The sequence below is a fragment of the Caretta caretta genome, chromosome 2, assembly GCF_965140235.1.
Source record: "Caretta caretta isolate rCarCar2 chromosome 2, rCarCar1.hap1, whole genome shotgun sequence".
Lineage (NCBI taxonomy): Eukaryota > Metazoa > Chordata > Testudines > Cheloniidae > Caretta > Caretta caretta.
In genome coordinates this window covers 117,073,516-117,092,052 of record NC_134207.1, presented here as the reverse complement: position 1 = coordinate 117,092,052, position 18,537 = coordinate 117,073,516, and the positions used below count along the sequence as shown (strand labels likewise).

Here is an 18,537-nt window from a genome sequence, read left to right as displayed (position 1 = left end):
CAAAATAAAATAAGCACAGAGGAGCACACTACATTTACAAGGGCCTGAGAGGGGAATGTTCATGTAACATTCAGGGCCGGATTAACCTGTTGTGAACCTGGCACCAAACATATTTGTGGGCCCCCCTGGGAGCAAAGGAGCATGGTGTAGAGAGGTCAGTCCCCAGAGCAAGGGGCCAGCCAGGGGCAATGTGGCATAGCATGGCAGGGTCGGCCCCGCTCCACCCAGCCCAGAGCAAGGGCACTGTATGCAAACTGTCAGTTGCTAGATGCACATTGGCCTGCCCAGCCCTGTGCTGTCAGCATGCCCCTTCCCCTCGGGGGTGGGCCCATGCCATGCCACCCCCCACCCCCAAATCCCTATGCCCAGCATCCCCTGGAACTGCTATGCCCAGCAGCCCCTACACACACACCCTCCACCACAAATGCATGGCGGTCTGCACACCACCACCCCTGCCCAGCACCTCCCCACACAGCCGCACCACTACTGCCCAATGCACTTCCCCACAGTCCACCACCACAACTACATAGCACTCCACTCAGACCCCCCACTAGCCAGCATCCCAACACATAGACCTCCCCCACTGCCTTCCAAGAGCCCCCCCCACCCCACACACCTCCAGAGATCCACTCCCTTACACTCTGCCCCCTGGCCATACTCACTGGCCCTGCTGGAAGGTGACGGCGTCTGCCAGGCTGAGCTGGCAGTGTGGCCAGGGGCCGGTCCAGTGCCAGGGTGGGGAATCACTCCAGCCTCTCGGGAGTGGCACGATTAGCCAGGGTCTGCCCCCGCCCTGGCCGGACTCCCTCAGGACCCACTTGCCTGGAGACACGGTGACCATACATCCCCGTTTGGCCGGGACAGTTTTTTTAAGCTCTGTCCTGGTCATCCTGACTTTTTTGACAAAAACGAGCATTTATCCCGTTTGCTCTTGCCGACTGACCAGTTGGCAAGAGCAAATGAACAAATGCCCAGTTTACCAAAAAAATCTGGTGCGCCGCCCTGGCGTGGAGGAACATGTGTGGTGGGGGGTGGTGGTGAGGCGAGGTGTCAGGCAGCAGGGCTTGGGGGGGTTTAGCCACAGCCAGAATTGAGCTTGGGGGGGTTAGGTGCCACCCCCAGCCCCTGACAGCAGTGTGGGGAGGGTGTCAGCCCCAGCTCCTGGCAGTGGTATGGGAAGCTGGGGCGAAGGAGGGGTCAGCCCCTGACCTGGCAGTGGCATGCGGAGCTCAGGGAGTGGGGGGGTCAGCCCCTGGCTGCAGCATGGGGAGCTGTGGGGGAGGAGTCAGCCCCAGTGGTGGATTTAGAGTTAGTGGGGCCTGTGCTCAGTTTCATTTTTGGGGCCCTTCCTTGGGACCCAGCCAAGAAAAAGAACATTCTCTCTTATCTCCTACCCTGCCCCTGTTTTTCATTCTTTTTTTCTTTATCCTCCTCCTATAAGTTATAGCAAGTAAATGAAAATAAAGTGAGGTACCTTGATTGTTCTTGTAGTCTAACTGATGTTTCCACAGACCACTTGAAAATTGCTGGGGGTCTCAGCGGACCACTTAATGATCTTTCCAAATATTGTTTGTACTGTTAGTGAACTGTTGTAAAGCACTTTGGATAAGAGCGCTTTATAAAAATAATGTAAAAAAACATTGGGGTGCAGGGTCTGGCCAGGACTTAGGGTGCGGGAGGGGGCTCAGGGCTGGGGGTGCAGGGTCTGGGAGAGAGTTAGGGTGCAGGAGTAGGTTGGGGTGCAGGGTCTGGCCAGGAGTTAGGGTAAGGGAGGGGGCTCAGGTTTGGGGCACGAGGTTGGGGTGAGGAGCGCTTACCTGGGGCAGCTCCCATTTGGTGTGGGGGGTGCAGGTGGGGATGTGCAGGAGTCAGGGAGGGTAGGGGACTGGGGGCATGTGAGGGGGCTACAGGAGTCAGGGCTGGGAGTGTGTGAGGGGGGTGCAGGAGTCAGGGCTGTGTGTGTGTGAGGGGGTACAGGAGTCAGAGAGGGCAGGGGGCTGGGAGTGTGTGAGGGGGTTTAGGAGTCAGGACTGGGAGTGTGTGAGGAGGGTGCAGGAGTAAGGGAGGTCAGGTGGCTGGGGGGCTGTGAGGGGGTACAGGAGTCAGGGCTGTGTGTGTGTGAGGGGGTACAGGAGTCAGAGAGGGCAGGGGGCTGGGAGTGTGTGAGGGGGTTTAGGAGTCAGGACTGGGAGTGTGTGAGGAGGGTGCAGGAGTCAGGGAGGTCAGGTGGCTGGGGGGCTGTGAGGGGGTATAGGAGTCAGGGCTGGGGGTTGGGGTGCAGGGTCTGGCCGGGAGTTAGGATGCAGGAAGGGGGTCAGGACTGGGGCAGGAGGTTGGGTGTGGAGTGCTTACCTGGGGCAGCTCCTGTTTGGTGCGAGGGGTGCAGGTGGGAATGTGTGTGTGGGGGGGGGTGCAGGAGCTCCCTTTTGGTGCTCAAGGTGTGGAGGGTGTTATGGGGGGGATGCAGGAGTCAGCGTGTGAGTGTGGGGGGGCTGGGTATGTGTGGGGGTGCAGGAGTCAGGGCTGGGATCATGGGGGTGTGTGAAGGGGGTGCAGAAGTCAGGGCAGGAGGCTGGGGGTGTGGGCTGGGGTCATGGGGGTGCTCCCAGCCCCTGCCCTGAGCAGCTCACGGCAGGGGGCTGGAGGGGGTATGTGTAGGGGAGTGCGGGGGCCCTGCCTTAGCTCCACCCTGCCCCAATTCTACCCTCTTCCCCAAGGCCCTGCCCCCACCTCTTCTCCACCTCCTCCCCCAGGTGCACTGCAGTCCCGCTCCTCCTCTTTCCTCGTGCCGGCAAACAGCTGTTTTGCGGCAGAGGAAGTGCTAGGAGGGGGAGGGGCGGGAATGCAGCGCACTTGGGGGAAGAGGCGGGGATGAGGGAGCTTGGCTGCCGGTGGGTGCAGGCGGAGCCTGCCCTGCAGCAGGAGCCCCAGGAGCCGGCCGGACCAAGCTTCTGCTCCCGCAGCAGAGAGCAGTGGGCTGGGGGTTGAGAACGGCTAGCAGGGCCTTACTGCAGCCCAAGCAGAGCAGGCTGGGCTGAGGCCCCTTTGCAGCCTGGGCCTGGCACCATGGCGCCAAGGTAAACCTGGTACTGGTAAAATTTGCTTTTACTAGGGACTTCCTAAGTCCATGGGTAAAATCCTGGCCTCGTTTAAATTAGTGCCATTGATTTCAATGAGGCCACGATTTCACCTCAGATCCTTTGGACCAGTGATCTGCTGCAGAGTAACATTTGCCTAGAAGTATGCTGCTGGTATGAAATATCAGGTATTTAACAAACATCTCTAAGTACTGAAACACTAACATTTACATGTAGTGCGCATTTTTAGTCCAGGCCTGACTAAGAAGTGGTGATGGCTTCTCTTCTTTGATTCAGAAAAAGCACAGTAGCATAGTGCAGTTTTTACCCTAAGAATCACATTATTAGGCTAGACTTCAAGGCAACATCCTGCTAGGTTTCTCAGTGTGAAAATGAGTGGTGCGCATGGAGGGATGGAGTGTGCCTTTTAAACTTTTGTTAGAGCTGCTCAATGATACAAAGGCAGAGCTGATAGATTTAAATTTGATCTCAGGCATCTTATCCCCAGTGCTGACTTTTTATTTTTTAAATTTTGCAATATATCCCCATCTTTCCATCAGTTAATGGTATTTTGTTCATTTTAAAAAAAGTCTAGCTTGAACATCATAGAACACACATTCAGTCTTGCCTACCGCTTAACTGGCATGAGTCATAAGCCACATAGGAATGGTTGAAGAACAGGCTTAAGAGAAAAGCATTTGCTGTCTCATTGAAGCTGGTTGGAAAATTCTAAAATTTGGATGAAAATTGTGGAAATATCTTTTGTTTTCCAACCAGCTCTGCATCGTATCATAAAGCTGAAAGTCCTTCCTTTTTGGGATATATTTTTGGTGAAATTACTGAGCATCTCTTTTGTTCCCTGATCAAAATGTAACATTTCTGGAGCAACTGAGATTTATTATTTTGCTTATACTGCCCCCTTCTTTCACAGTAAACTCCTTAGCTTTTTTTTACTGTACTCCAAAATAAACTCACAGCAGATCCATTTATCTTCATAAAAAAACGTGAATATTATAGAAACGTAACTAATGTCAGTCAGTGGGATCCTAGGAGACAACCATGCACACACGATAGTGATTTAGAAATGTCCATATACTCCCTGTTCTGCTGTAACAGCTAGACTGGGTTTTGAATTTGTGCTTAAAATGTAATTCATAGATTAATGGAGTTTAAGGCCAGAAGGGGCCACTAGCTCATCTGCTCCTAAATATCACAGGCCATTACATTTTAGCCAGTTACCCTGTATTGAGCCCAGTAACTTGTGGCCAGTTGCTTGGATGAACCCACATGCTACATTAACTTTTAGAAACCTAAAAGCATGTGCACCCTTATTAAAAGGTGACCTGCAATAGGGTTGTAGCCATTATCATTACTATTAATGACAATTAGGCTATCCATCAGCATGTGCAGGAGCTCTGATTGGCTTCTTTCCCCTATTCTTCCACTTCAGACAATCAGACAGGGATTTCCTCATAGACTAGGTGTTTTCTTTGCAGGCTGGTAGGAGAATTGGGACGTCTGTAGGCTGTGGGGGAATCCATAGGTTTGCAGCTGCATTGTTTGAGGAAGGGCATTGCAATTCCCTTGCCTGTGCACTCATGCTTCTGCCTCCCTTAATGTCAAAAGCCAGTTTCCTTCTCATAGAGCAACCCACACCCACCCCAGACTGTAAGCATCCCCTATGTAATAATGTGCTCTGCCAATTCCAGTTACTTAAATAAAAGCAATGTTTATACAGATAATGAGATAAATCCTAAACAAAGCCTAATTGCTGTGAAAAGCTGAGCTAACATGACTGAAAGCTTACTTACAGGAACACAGATTAGGTACAATGAAAGCTTTATATCAGAAGGTGAGAACGTTCTCAGCCAGCTGCCTCCAGCCCATCTGATGTTAGTGCTCTGGAGGGATGGAGGGGGAGTGTGTGTGTGTGAATCCAAGAATTTTCTCTCTGGGGTCACTCACTCAAGAATGCATTAACATATTGGTATTTCATCAGCCCTGATAATCATAACTAGTTTGCATGCTATGCTTTAGCTCCACACCATGCAGGGCTGTAAGGCTGTATCCCCTTTAAGAAGCCACATCCAATCCCACAGATATAATCATTGGACTTAGCTCCATTGGGACCAGCTTTAGTTCCTCAGTGACTGTTTGCAAAGGTATGTGTCATGCTTGTTCACTAGGTTATCCTTGTGATCAATTTGTTCCCAGTAACATAAGTAAGCACATCTTATTCATACAGATTTTAAAAGCAGTATGCTGAGCCATTTAGCACAAAGTGCATAATTAATATATTCAGACAGAGCCCGGTGTTTCATTCCCTCTCAATGATGATGTGAAGACTGTTAATGTTTGTACAGCACATTTAAAATGTTAAGTGCAGAGTCTCATTCTAGAATTGGAAATTGGCTGATATTTTGTGCTGATGACATTTGAGGCAGAATAAGACTCCACTTTCACTTCCATTAACTCTGCAGAGCTGGTTGACAAAAACAAGCTTTTACTACTTTTAAATCAGAAGATACAATTCAAATCCCCAGAGGGAGCAGATATATTGGGCAAAAGGGGGATGTTTTTACATAATCACTTTTCTGACTATAACCACTCAGATTATAAAATGACAAAAGGAAAAAAATAACTAGTCATTTTGTGGTTTCAAGTGCTTTTTTGAGCACTTTAGCTCAAAGCCAACTTTAATTTAAAACCTGGGGTTTGGCACACTACTAGTCAACAAGGTAATGTTGAACTTTTGTGGATTTTTAAAAAAAGGAGAAAATTAAAACTGAGATGTTGGTTGGCTTATTTGAGAAAGAAAGAGAGAAATTAGCCGGTGCATTCTCTGTGTTTTACTGTTAGTCTATTTGTCCCTAATCCAGGGTTGATTTAATAGCCTGTGTTAAAATGATGGAATCTAATGACTAAACAGGGAGTGCTTTATGGTTTGGTCCATGATTAATAGTGAAAGGTTTAAAAGCTATGGTTTTAAAAAAAAATCTTTGTAATCATGCCTCTGCACTTTCCTCATGTACTGACATACAATGAGACTGGGAGAATTCCCATGGGTATTGAAGGAGAATGTAGCCCTGGCTGTTACCCTAGGTGCTATATCAAACTTTGAGGGTTACCATCCTAGCCGGTTAAACTCTAGTGGCTTTCAAGAGTATTGAACCTCATTAGGCTTGTGAGGAGAACAGAATAGTTAGTTCACCAGACTAAGGCCTCTGGTTCACCAAACACTTACTTGCATGTCTAACTTTAAGCAGGTGAGGAGTCTTAGCCCTGGTCTACACTACGAGTTTAGGTCAAATTTTGCAGCGTTAGATCGATTTAAACCTGCACCCATCCACATGATGAAGCCATTTTTGTCGACTTAAAGGGCTCTTAAAATCTATTTCTATACTCCTCCCCGACAAGGGTATTAGCGCTGAAATCGACATTGCTGAGTCGAATTTGGGGTAGTGCGGATGTAATTCAACAGTATTGGCCTCCGGGAGCTATCCTAGAGTGCTCCATTGTGTCTGCTCTGGACAGCACTTTCAACTCAGATGCACTAGCCAGGTAGACAGGAAAAGCACAGGAACTTTTGAATTTCATTTCCTGTTTGGCCAGAGTGGTGAGCTCATCAGGAGAGGTGACCATGCAGCGGTCATCAGCACAAGTGACCATGCAGTCCCAGAATCGCAAAAGAGCTCCAGGATGGACCGAACGGGAAGTACTGGATCTGATTGCTGTATGGGGAGAAGAATCCGTGGAGGCAGAACTCCGTTCCAAAAGATGAAATGCCAAAATATTTGAAAAAATCTCCAAGGGCATGATGGACAGAGGCTATAACAGGGACCCGCAGCAGTACCGCATGAAAATTAAGGAGCTCAGGCAAGCCTACCAAAAAACTAAAGAGGCAAATGGCCGCTCCGGGTCAGAGCCCCAGACATGCTGCTTCTATGATGGGCTGCATGCAATTCTAGGGGGTGCCCCTACCACTACCCCACCCCTGTCCGTGAACACCTGCAAGGGGGGAGTCTCACGCAACAGGCATGAGGATTTTGGGGACGAGGAGGAGGAGGATAGCACACAACAGGCAAGTGGAGAAACCCTTCTCCCCGACAGCCAGGAACTGTTTATCACCCTGGAGCCAATACCCTCCCAACTCTCCCAAGGCGGGTTCCCGGACCATGAAACCAGAGAAGACACCTCTGGTGAGTGTATCTTTGTAAATATAATACATGGTTTAAAAGCAAGCATGTTTAATGATTAATTTGCCCTGAATACTTGGGATGCATTCATGGTCAGTACAGCTACTGGAAAAGTCTGTTAACGTGTCTGGGGATGTAGTGGAAATCCTCCAGAGACAATATTAAGGGGACATTCAGAGATGGCCGTTCCTGCTGGGCTGTTTGCCTGTGGCTGAAAAGAAATCATTCCCTTTTTTAGCCACGTGGTGGTGGGGGAGGCCCATTCATGTTTGTTCGTGTTTGGCTGGCAGGGATCTTCCCTGATACTAGTCATGCGGTGGGAGGAAGGGTGAAGCGATCATCCCAGAGAATTGGGTGGGTGGGGGGTTTAGCTGGGTTTGTGCTGCACGTTAACCTGAAAACTGCAGCCCCTCCTTTTAAATGGCCAACCCAATGGGTTCTTGATATGGGAAAGGAGGGCACTGCTGTTTGAAATCATTCCCACATGTTATGAAGGTTGAAGAAGCCGAAAGACTGTGGTTTACCATGGCTGCCTGCAAGCTGAATTCTGTTGCCTGACCCTGCATGTGTGATCTCTCACACCAAACCATTAGGCCCACAATATAAGATGCAAAATGTGACCTTGTACCAAAAGCACATGTGCTATGTAATGTTAACAGCTTGGTTCACCGTGAAAGAGTCTACCCATTGTTCTCTAAAATGTGTCTTTTTAAATACTACTCTCCCTTTTTTTCCTCCCGCAGCTGCAAATGTTTCAATGATCCCCCTATCATCTCCGTCCCAGAGGCGAGTGCAGATAAGAAGGCAAAAAAAACGCACTCGCAATGAAATGTTCTCTGAGCTCATGCAGTCCTCCCACACTGAAAGAGCTCAGCAGAATACATGGAGGCAAACAATGGCAGAGTTCAGGAAAGCAGAAAATGAACGCGAGGACAGGAGGGATGGGCAAGATGAGAGGTTGTGGGAGCAAGAGGAGAGGTGGTGGCAGCATGATGAGAGGAGGCAGGATGCAATGCTGAGGCTACTGGGGGATCAAACTGATATGCTCTGGCATCTGGTGGAGCTGCAGGAAAAGCAGCAGGAACACAGACCGCCGCTGCAGCCCCTGTGTAACCGCCCATCCTCCTCCCCAAGCTCCATAGCCTCCTCACCCAGACCCGTCCCAGGCTACCTTGGCAGTTATCCCCCTATTTGTGTGATGAATTAATAAAGAATGCATGATTTTGAAACAACAATGACTTTATTGCCTCTGCAAGTGGTGATTGAAGCAGGGAGGGTGCTTGGCTTACAGGGAAGTAGAATGAACCAAGGGGGCGGGTTTTCATCAAGGAGAAACAAACAGAACTGTCACACCGTAGCCTGGCCAGTCATGAACCTGGTTTTCAAAGCTTCTCTGATGCGCAGTGCATCCTGCTGTGCTCTTCTAATCTCCCTGGTGTTTGGCTGCACGTAATCAACAGCCAGGCGATTTGCCTCAACCTCCCACCCCTCCATAAATGTCTCCCCCTTACTCTCACAGAGATTGTGGAGCACACAGCAAGCAGCAATAACAATGGGAATATTGGTTTCGCTGAGGTCTAACCTAGTCAGTAAAGTACACCAGCGTGCTTTTAAACATCCAAATGCACATTCTACCACCATTCTGCACTTGCTCAGCCTATAGTTGAACAGCTCCTGACCACTGTCCAGGCTGCCTGTGTATGGCTTCATGAGCCATGGCATTAAGAGGCAGGCTGAGTGCCCAAGGATAACTATAGGCATTTCAACATCCCCAATGGTTATTTTCTGGTCTGGGAAGTAAGTCCCTTCCTACAGCTGTTCAAACAGACCAGAGTTCCTGAAGATGCGAGTGTCATGTACCTTTCCCAGCCATCCTATATTGATGTCGGTGAAACGTCCCTTGTGATCCACCAGTGCTTGCAGCACCTTTGAAAAGTACCCCTTTCTGTTTATATACTGACTGCCAAAGTGGTCTAGTCCCAAGATAGGGATATGCGTTCCGTCTATCGCCCCACCACAGGTAGGGAATCCCATTGCAGCAAAGCCATCCACTATGACCTGCATGTTTCCCAGAGTCACTACCCTTGATAGCAGCAGCTCAGTGATTGCGTTGGCTACTTGCATCACAGCAGCCCCCACAGTAGATTTGCTCACTCCAAATTGATTCCTGACTGACCTGGTAGCTGTCTGGCGTAGCAAGCTTCCAGAGGGCTATTGCCCCTCGCTTGTGAACTGTGAGGGCTGCTCTCATCTTGGTATTCTTGCGCTTCAGAGCAGGGGAAAGCAAGTCACAAAGTTCCATGAAAGTGCATGCGAAAGTTTCGCAGTCAGTGGCATCATCCCAGACCCGCAACACTATGCGGTCCCACCAGTCTGTGCTTGTTTCCCGGGCCCAGAATTGGCGTTCCATGGCATGAGCCTGCCCCATTGCCACCAGGATGGCCAAATTGCCAGGGTCCGTACTTTGAGAGAAGTCTGTGTCCAGGTCCTCATCACTCTCATCACCGCGCTGCCGTCACCTCCTCGCCTGCTTTTGCAGATTCTGGTACTGCACATACTGCAGGACAATGCGTGAGGTGTTTACAATGCTCATAACTGCCGCGGAGATCTTAGCGGGCTCCATGCTTGCTGTAGTATGGCGTCTGCAGGAGAGCAGAGTTGCAGCGGAAGCAGTGGCTGATGATGGTTGCCATGAGAATAGATATTTATAGAGAACGATGAGAGGACCTGTGAGGTGGATTCAGGAGAGCAGAGTTGCAGCGGAAGCAGTGGAGGACAATGGTTAGCACTTCTCACATTTCCTGAGGAAGAACACACGTACCCAGGAGCCCATGACAGACAACATGGAGAAATTCGCTATTGAGACAATAGCAGCAGAGCAGAGTTGCAGCGGAAGCAGTGGATGACGATGGTTAGCAGTCCGACTACACCGTCTGCTGAAAGCGGTATGGCGTCCGCATGGAAAAAAGGCACGAAATGATTGTCTGCCGTTGCTTTCACGGAGGGAGGGGCAACTGACGACATGTACCCAAAACCACCTGCAACAATGTTTTTGCCCCATCAGGCATTGGGAGCTTAACCCAGAATTCCAGTGGGCAGCAGAGACTGTGGGAACTGTGGGATAGCTACCCACAGTCCACCGCTCCGTAAGTCAATGCTAGCCATGGTAGTGAGGACGCACCCCACTGACTTAATGCACTTAGTGTGGACATACGCAAATGACTGTATAAAATCGATTTCTAAAAATCTACTTCTGTAATATCGACCTAATTTCGTAGTATAGACATACCCTTAGTGATGTAAGTAGATGATCAGTCCCACCGAAGTCACTAGAATGACTCGCCTGCTTAAAGTTAGGCACGTGTTTTGAGCACCTTGCTGAATTAGGTCTAAATTCTTAAAGAAAAGATTATGGTGTAAATGGACCAAAGTTCAGGAGATTTCAGAGCCAAGGCTTCCTCTCCATCCTGTGCTCTCCTGCTATCCTGAGATCTCCTAGCATTATGGATACTCCACTGTGAAGCACTGTGACATCTGGACGTAATGGTGAGTTCATGTTACTAGGCTTGTTCCTTCTTGTCCATTTTCAGGGTAGTGTATTGTCTTTGGGGTTGCTGTCTTCCTCTTGTGATTCTCTTCTCATTCTCCCCTTTGATTTCTCTGCTTCCCTGCACCCTCTTACCGCAACTTCTGATCTGTGTTTAAAAAGGAAGCTGAGAAGTTGTCAGGCCTGGTGAAGTTGATACGTTCAACAACTCAGTCTTAACATGTTTGGTTTGTTGTCTTTATAGTGGACTGCACCTTTTCCTGTACTTACCCCCACTACTAGCAAGGGGCTTGTCAGTTTCAATCAGAGTGCATAATGATTTTGTCACCTGCTTCTGACTCCTCAAGGCCCCAGTCCTGCAACTGATAGTTCATGATGTGCACGGCTGTGTTGGCACTGAGCCCTATTGAAATCAGTGGGGCTCCATGCAGGCACAGCAGTCTGCCCCTGTGCTGTCAAATACAGGATTGGAGCCTTAACGTGCTTTCTCTGATGTTCATATGTTGTTCAGGATTCAGTACCCAGTGCTCAGGCACCCAGGTGATGGGTATAGTATAAGAACCTAAACAGAATAAGAAAAGTGTGTTTTTTTCCCCCAGGAATGTTAGTTCCCCTGTATTATAAACATGTTATGACTGACCTATAAAGCAGAACTGAATTTATGCGGAGAAAGTCCTAATGTACATGGATGTGTATTTGCTTTGACATGAGATCCTCCATCAATCTACGCTTGGGGCCAAGTGCTATTCTTTTGCAGAAGAGAGGATGCATTGTGGGGGGTGAGGAATAAATATTTTGCGTGTGCCAAGATTTGTCTGGCTATTGCTGATAGTTCCTGCCTTGAATTTAACCCATGTGACACCCCTTTTGGGATTCCTCTGTTTCAGGCACAGAGGCTATGCGGATCCATGAGATAGGTACCCTCTGGGGAACATTAGATCCTCAGGGATCACATTTCCACTGCAGTGCCCCTGAACCGCACAGCTCCTTTCACTTTCGGGAGGAAAAATGCATGCACGTTTGAGAACTGAATTTTGTACTTAATTCCTAGTGCAGCACTAAATAAAAGCAACAAATAAGGCCGGACATTTCCAGGATGTCACAGATGTATCATCTTGTGAATAACATGATTGCCTCGCACCAGAATCTTCCATTAGCATAACATTCATCCATGTGTCAGACTGGAGGTGACTGTGTGTGAGAGAGAGAGCCATGCAATGGAGAAAGCTGCCTTACAGCTGGAGTGCCTTGCACAGTCAGAACAGCTTGCACTTCTCCTACCTCCTCTCTGCTTCTGATGTGTGTGTGTATGTGCGCGTGTACTTAAATCTGTCATCTTTTCTTATCCCACCCAAGCAGATGGCTTTCATGTTAAGTGGTTATTATTAACTGCATGATCAGTTTACACCAGCTTTATCTAGGCAAATCACCTAAGTCAAACATTGAGAGAAAGAGGCTGGCCCGGAGACCTCTGTCAAAGCCATTTAGAAGCATAGTGGCAATTAATAATCCTGTGGAATCCAGTGAACTGGCACCTTGGGAGCAGTCAGAGTATTCTTAGAAGGATTAACCTCAGTAAATATTTATATATTCTCTGCCAGCACTTAACGTGGGAGAAGTTATAGGAAATCTAAGATTGGTGCATAAGTATTTGTAGGAGGAAGATCATTAGGGTTAGACTATATACTCCCTCCTTGTTAAACAACAAAAATGTCAGTGTCCAGCTTTAAAAGAGACATCTGTGCTCGCAGAAGGTTGGTTTTGTGTTTGGCTTCTCTAGGGTTGAACTAAGGGAGCATTCAGTGCAAACAAGCCACCTCAACTCTGCTGCTCAACTGTGCTGTCTTGGAAGGTATTTTTAAATGACGAATTGCTTCATAAATTTCAGTTTGAGACAGAATAGCTTGCAAAGCGATAAAATACAGCACATTGGAAGTACTGAGCTGGCATTAACTATTAAACCACAAGGGCAGACTCACTAAACCCGAAGGGGGCCTAGATGAACCCGCAAGAGCAGGGCCCCAAACTTACGTGGGTTTTAAGGTTTGACGAGACTCTGGCATGGAGGCCTGTTTAGCAAACCATCCAAATGTGTAGATACTTATCTAAAGGTTTCCTAAATTATCCAAACCTGTGGCTCTCTCTCTACCCTATGAGGTCCTGTCTTTCTCACCTGCAATTGGTAAAGTGTGACTCTGGGGCATAAGAGGGGAGTAGATCACTCCTGTGTATTTCAATTGTGTGTTCCATATAAACTCTCAGAGCACTTTACAAACCATTCATCAAGCTTCACAACACCCCACATGCTAAGATTATGTAAGTGGTGGAATCCTCAGTTTACAGATGGGGAACTGGGGCACAGAGGTTGAGTGATTTGCTCCAGGTCACACAGCAAACTTAAGGCATAGCTGGGAGTAGAACCCAATCTGATGACTCCACATCTTGTGCTTTTGCTACAGGGCTCCCAGAAAGGAGGGGTGGACCAATCCACAGTACTCTTATCAAGAGGACCCGCTCAATAGGTCTAGAGCTTCCAACCCCCTGATCCAGCCTATAGAATCATAGAATATAAGGGTTGGAAGGGACCCCAGAAGGTCATCTAGTCCAATTCCCAGTTAAATCGTCAATAGTGGCATTTAAACTGCCACTATTAAATGACAATAGATTTGAGAATTGCTAGCTATTAAAAGTTTTATGTTGGGTGACCAGAGAGCAAGTGTGGAGAAATTGGTACGGGGGTGGAAGGTAATAGGCACCTGTACAAAACAAAGCCCCAAATATTGGGACTGTCCCTAAAAAATTGGGACATCTCGTCACCCTAGTTTTATGTAGTATTATCATTTATTTGATGTTTTAAAGAGAATAAAAAACAAATGATCCCTGCCCTGAAGTGCTTACCTTGCAAATAAGACAAACGTAAAATATGGAGATGAGAAAGTAAGAAGGCTGGGGAAGGTGGGATGATAGTTAAACAAATGGAAATGTGAATCCCAGACCAAGCAAATCTTAAATGTTCTGATATTTTAAAATAGAAACTAGGTGGGGGGGGGGGGGAGTGGGCTCAGGAATAGAGGCCATTGTTAGAGATCAAGAGAAAATAGGTTTTGAAAAGGAAGGAAGATGGGACAATTTGTGTTTGCAGTCAGGGGGTTGTTGTTTCAGGGATATGGATCAGATAACATGCATTATTGGTCATTGTAGAGTGACATAGGTTTATAAACAGTAAGTGAGGCATCATGTGGTGACGACCTCTAAGAGAGAAAATTCAGGATGGCCTGTGCTTCATCAAAATTGTTTTATTTGGCATTTCTTGCTTCTGCCCTCCTCTTGCCTGAACTCTGCCTTTGTTCTAATTCACAGTCTCTCACTCTTCCTGACCTCCACCTTTTTACATTTGATTCAGGCCCATCTTCGCTCTACTTTTGACAAAAGGCAAGAATATGTTTTCATTTCCCTCCACACACAAATGTCACAAAAATGACTGCCTTCACCTGCTCTTTTGTAACCAGCAGAAGCCCTGCAAATTTTTCCTAAGCAAGGAGCTTATTATTTCTCATTGAAGACTAATGCTGAGCACCAAAATCATCTTAAAGTCCCTCCTCTCCCCCCCTCCCGCTTATGATGTGTTAACTCAAAACCATTTTGTGATGAGGAGTTTGCTCTAGGAAGGCTTCATCATAAATGGATTATTTCTAGTGAGTCTGTCTGATCTGAAAAGAGGAGACTTGTATAGAAACGCCACCTCAGTCTTCACTATAAAGTGTTACTGAAATAGAGTATATTTATTCTACAGAAGCCAGTTAGTGGACTCTAATAACTTGATTAAATTTTTGATTGAAGTGAAACTATTGAATGTCTGAAATATAATCGTTGAAGTTAAAACCCAAACTGCAACTAAAAACAACTCTAGGTGGTTTGGAGGCTAGGTTTGTTTTGATGTGTAGGGTTTTTGAGACCTCAGCATTAACAGGACACAGTTGTGATGCAATGTTGCCTTAATGTCACGAGGATGTGCTTTAGTATTCTAGTTTTTCTTTTGAATAAATATTTGCACTTGTAGTTTTTAAAACTTCTTCAGAGCCAAGGAAACAGTAACTAAAAATATTTTTCTATCCCAGCTGTTGTGCATGGAAAGCTGCATTCGCCTTTCAGACAGTGTTAGTGGACTGGTATTCAGAAGCCGTTTCAAATTCTGGGTCTGCCACAGTTTGAATCTGTGACCTTGGGCACGTCACTTAGGTGCTTTTGAAGATATTATTGTAAGGCCCATTGTCAAAAATGACTTAAGCAGTTAGGAATCTAAAAGTCTTATTGAAAGTTAATAGGACTTAAGTAACTTTTGAAAATTTTACCCCCAGTTTCTTTTTGCAAGTTTCTCATCTGTAAAAGGGGGAAAATTTTCCCTGCCCTAGCTTAGTGGCTGTTCCAACGAGCTTATAATATCGTACAGTGCTAGCTCAGACCAGGGCTGTTGTGCTGGGGCCTCTAGGTGCTACTGTTGTAAGAGAATGAAAATAGTACTGCATTTTTTATCCTTATCTGTCCCTGGCAACAAGCTGCATGTAGCCACAGGAGAAAGCAGTAGCAGCTCAGTATTGTGTCATTTTCATTAAAAAATAAATGCATGAGTTAGCCATGTTGCTGCCTGGGCAGGGCTGGAACCTGAAGTGCTCTGTCTCTCCAGGTAACTGGGGCAGCATAAAGTGTCCCAACTTTACATGGAAAGGTTAGTTCAGTTTCCATGGCCCATTCTGGCTTTCGTCATTGCTGAGATTTCTAGTTGTGAAGTTGGTTTCTGGGGTATGGATGCCAAACAGCCGTCAGAGGTTGGTGGTTTTCAGTTGCTTCCAACCAAGGCTGGATTTGTGCTGGCAAGCTGGAAGAGAAAGGCCTCTCGGTCAGGGCTTGACTCTTCCATTCTCTTTTGAGCTGCAGTTCCAGGCGTTCACATGCTGAAAAGCATGTCCTACAAAATATAAATCGTGAAACTCCACTGGAAATTAAAACCTGCATTTTGTAGAATCATTTTGAGCCTCCTGTAGGTAGCCAAAATTGTGTCTCTACAGCTTGTGCCACTAAGATCAGTGTCACAGCTACTCAGCCACTCTGCAGCTGCAATTTATATTAGCAATTAGAACTTTAATATTAAGTTCTTTAAATACTATGTCATTTACAGCCTAGATGACACCGAACAAGAGCATTGTGAGGTTTCAGGAGTAGGCTGAATCCCATAGCTGGGACAGTTATTTTCAGACCAAAGGTGAGATGGGGAGTAAACTATTTAAGTCGAAGAGGTGCTCTCTATCAAGACTGGGTTTAGACACACAGTGGGGAGGAGGAAAACTTGTCTCTGCTGCTAGCTGTAGTGTATTTCTTCAAAGACAGAGAACTGCTGTCTCATGGCTTAGCAATCCTGGATATGCAAAGCAAATATTGATCTATTAGAAGTTGTGATTTACACTTATAAAAATCATAATGGATGCAACTACTGTGTGATCTTGAATATTTTTTGAAGCATTCTATAAACTGCATGAACATATCTGCTAACCAGAGGCTCTAATGAGAAGGTAGCACAAAACAGGTGCTTACCAAGTGCTGTGTTTACGAGTAGGAACAGATACTTATCAAAAGTGTTTCACAGGGTCAAGAGAATTTGGAAACACGGCTGAGATTTTCAATTGAGGCTAAAGGAGTTAGGCACCCAGATCCCGATTTAGTCAGAGTTGAGTGCCTCACTCCTTTGAAAAGCCCAATCCAATTCTGTTAATTTCTTCTCCTCATTTGTTGAGGGTGTTCATCACCTCTCACAATTCGGCACTTAGGGCAAGGAAAAATGTATCCAGTAGCTCTTTAGAATGGTGCTACGATTGCCTAAGTTTTACCTTTAAGTGGGTTGTTTTCTTTCTCCTGACAGATTACAACAGCAGTGACCTAAAAACAGCTTGCCGAAAGCATGAACTTTTCGTTAGCTTCCAAGATTTGGGATGGCAGGTGTGTGATGTTTCTCTCTGAGTAAGCTAGACACTTATTATGAAATATTATCTAAACAATGGTATGGTAATTCCAGTAGACACTACTGGCACGCTTCAAAATGACCCTTGTGCCACCACATTAAAACTAGTCATTGGGGAGATCAAATATTGAGAGCTTTGGGATCGATAGATCCCCAAGGGAGTTTGGTGTATCTTAAGATATTTAATATTTCACATGGTATTGTATTATGCAGCCCTACTGCTGGACAGCAGGATCGTAATGAGGCCTGTAGATCCAGTCTGAGACCCAGTGTGCACATAGAAAAACTGATTTTAGTTAAACTAGTGCAACTACCAGTTTGGTTTAAACTGGATATAAAGTGTGTTCACACAATAGGTTTGCACTGGTTTAGCTAAATTGATTGATCTAAAATTGTTTTTTAAACCACTAAGTTTTTGTGATCAGGGCTGTTCCTGGGCCACAAAATGTCAAACTGGAACCCTTTCAAAGAATTATTTTTTTCATAGATTTTTCTCATCTGTTTGAAATTTTGGAGCACTTTTGTAACAGAGATAAAGAATTAATGTAAATCAAGGGCTAGTTGGTGATAGCTAAAATCTTTGAGACTATAATTCGGTTCAAACCTTTCTGACCCCATACACAAGTGTACTCATCCTGGGAGCACAGAAGGGGGGTATTGTGTAGCTTGCACACAATTCCAGCATAGTTCTACAACCGGTACTGCGTCACCCTGGAAGCTGGCCAATTTACTAAGATGTAGCCAAGGCTTAAATTCAAATGGATCACAACCCAGAACTACTTCTGGAGGCTGCCATCCTGTTCAGAGTCCCTTTTAAAAAAAAAGAAAAGTTGTCAAAAAACCGTCAGCATAGGACCTGCATGTAACCAATATACTGAGTCTGCAGCCAACCTGAAACAGTAGCTCTGGGAGGTGTGAACTGCCCAAACTCATCTCACTGTCCTGTTAACCCATACCCCATGATGTTTTAAAGGTCAGTGTTAACTTTCACTGCTGCTTGAAACCAGCTGAGGAGGGGGATTATAATATGAAGAACAGAGTTACCAAGAGTGACATTGTAAATGAAGCATTATGGGTGGGTGGCACGAGACCCACTCCTTTCCCCTTCAATCTGATCTGTGGAGCTGAAGCAGACCCTAGGGCGGCAAGGGAAGGCAGATGAGCTGAGTGCAGCAGGGCCTTCAAGCTCGTTCTCCTCCCACCAGATTGAATACTTGGAGTTATGGGGGAATGTAGGTCAGGTAGCTTCTTCACTGGCTCATGGAGGCTGCTGCTTCTCCCACGGCACCTGTTATACTTAGGTCATGTTTTTAAGTTTCTCTTCACAAGCATGAGGGCTAGATGCTTGCTTTTCACAAAGAAAGCTTTTGGTTTCTTCACATGATGATGGGAGTTAATGCTATATACCTTAATCAAGCCCTACCCATGGCTATGTCTAAAAGATGATGATCAAGCATGTGCCAGTGGTTAACATCTACAAGTAATTACTCAAAGAGGTAACACGTACGACAGCATCACTATTTTTATTCTAAACCTTGAGCCCAAGGTTTAATTCAAATTGTATGTTTGGCAATTCAGCACCCAACAATCAAATTTATAACAGGTAGCTTCCACAGTACCTGTAACTGTCCTTTTAAATAAGTATTAATATCTACTTTAGTTGAAGATACAGTGATTTGGAATAGCTGGTTGCTGGGGAAACAA

At 46.3% G+C, this 18,537-nt stretch overlaps 2 protein-coding genes across 3 annotated transcripts in view; both read left to right on the top strand.

Annotated features, from left to right (window-relative positions):
- BMP6 (bone morphogenetic protein 6) overlaps positions 1 to 18,537 on the top strand; it is a 163,252-nt gene that overhangs the window by 140,621 nt on the left and 4,094 nt on the right. For both annotated transcript variants that reach the window (XM_075125385.1, XM_048839805.2), the window contains one exon: positions 16,735 to 16,811. In XM_075125385.1, coding sequence (XP_074981486.1) covers positions 16,735 to 16,811 — 77 coding nt within the window. The remainder of the gene's footprint in view (positions 1 to 16,734; positions 16,812 to 18,537) is intronic.
- LOC142071249 (uncharacterized) lies at positions 6,707 to 8,480 on the top strand. The gene is made up of 2 exons (XM_075126149.1): positions 6,707 to 7,276; positions 8,017 to 8,480. Exons 1-2 carry the CDS (start codon positions 6,892 to 6,894, stop codon positions 8,478 to 8,480), a joined length of 849 nt encoding a protein of 282 aa, XP_074982250.1. The 5' UTR covers positions 6,707 to 6,891.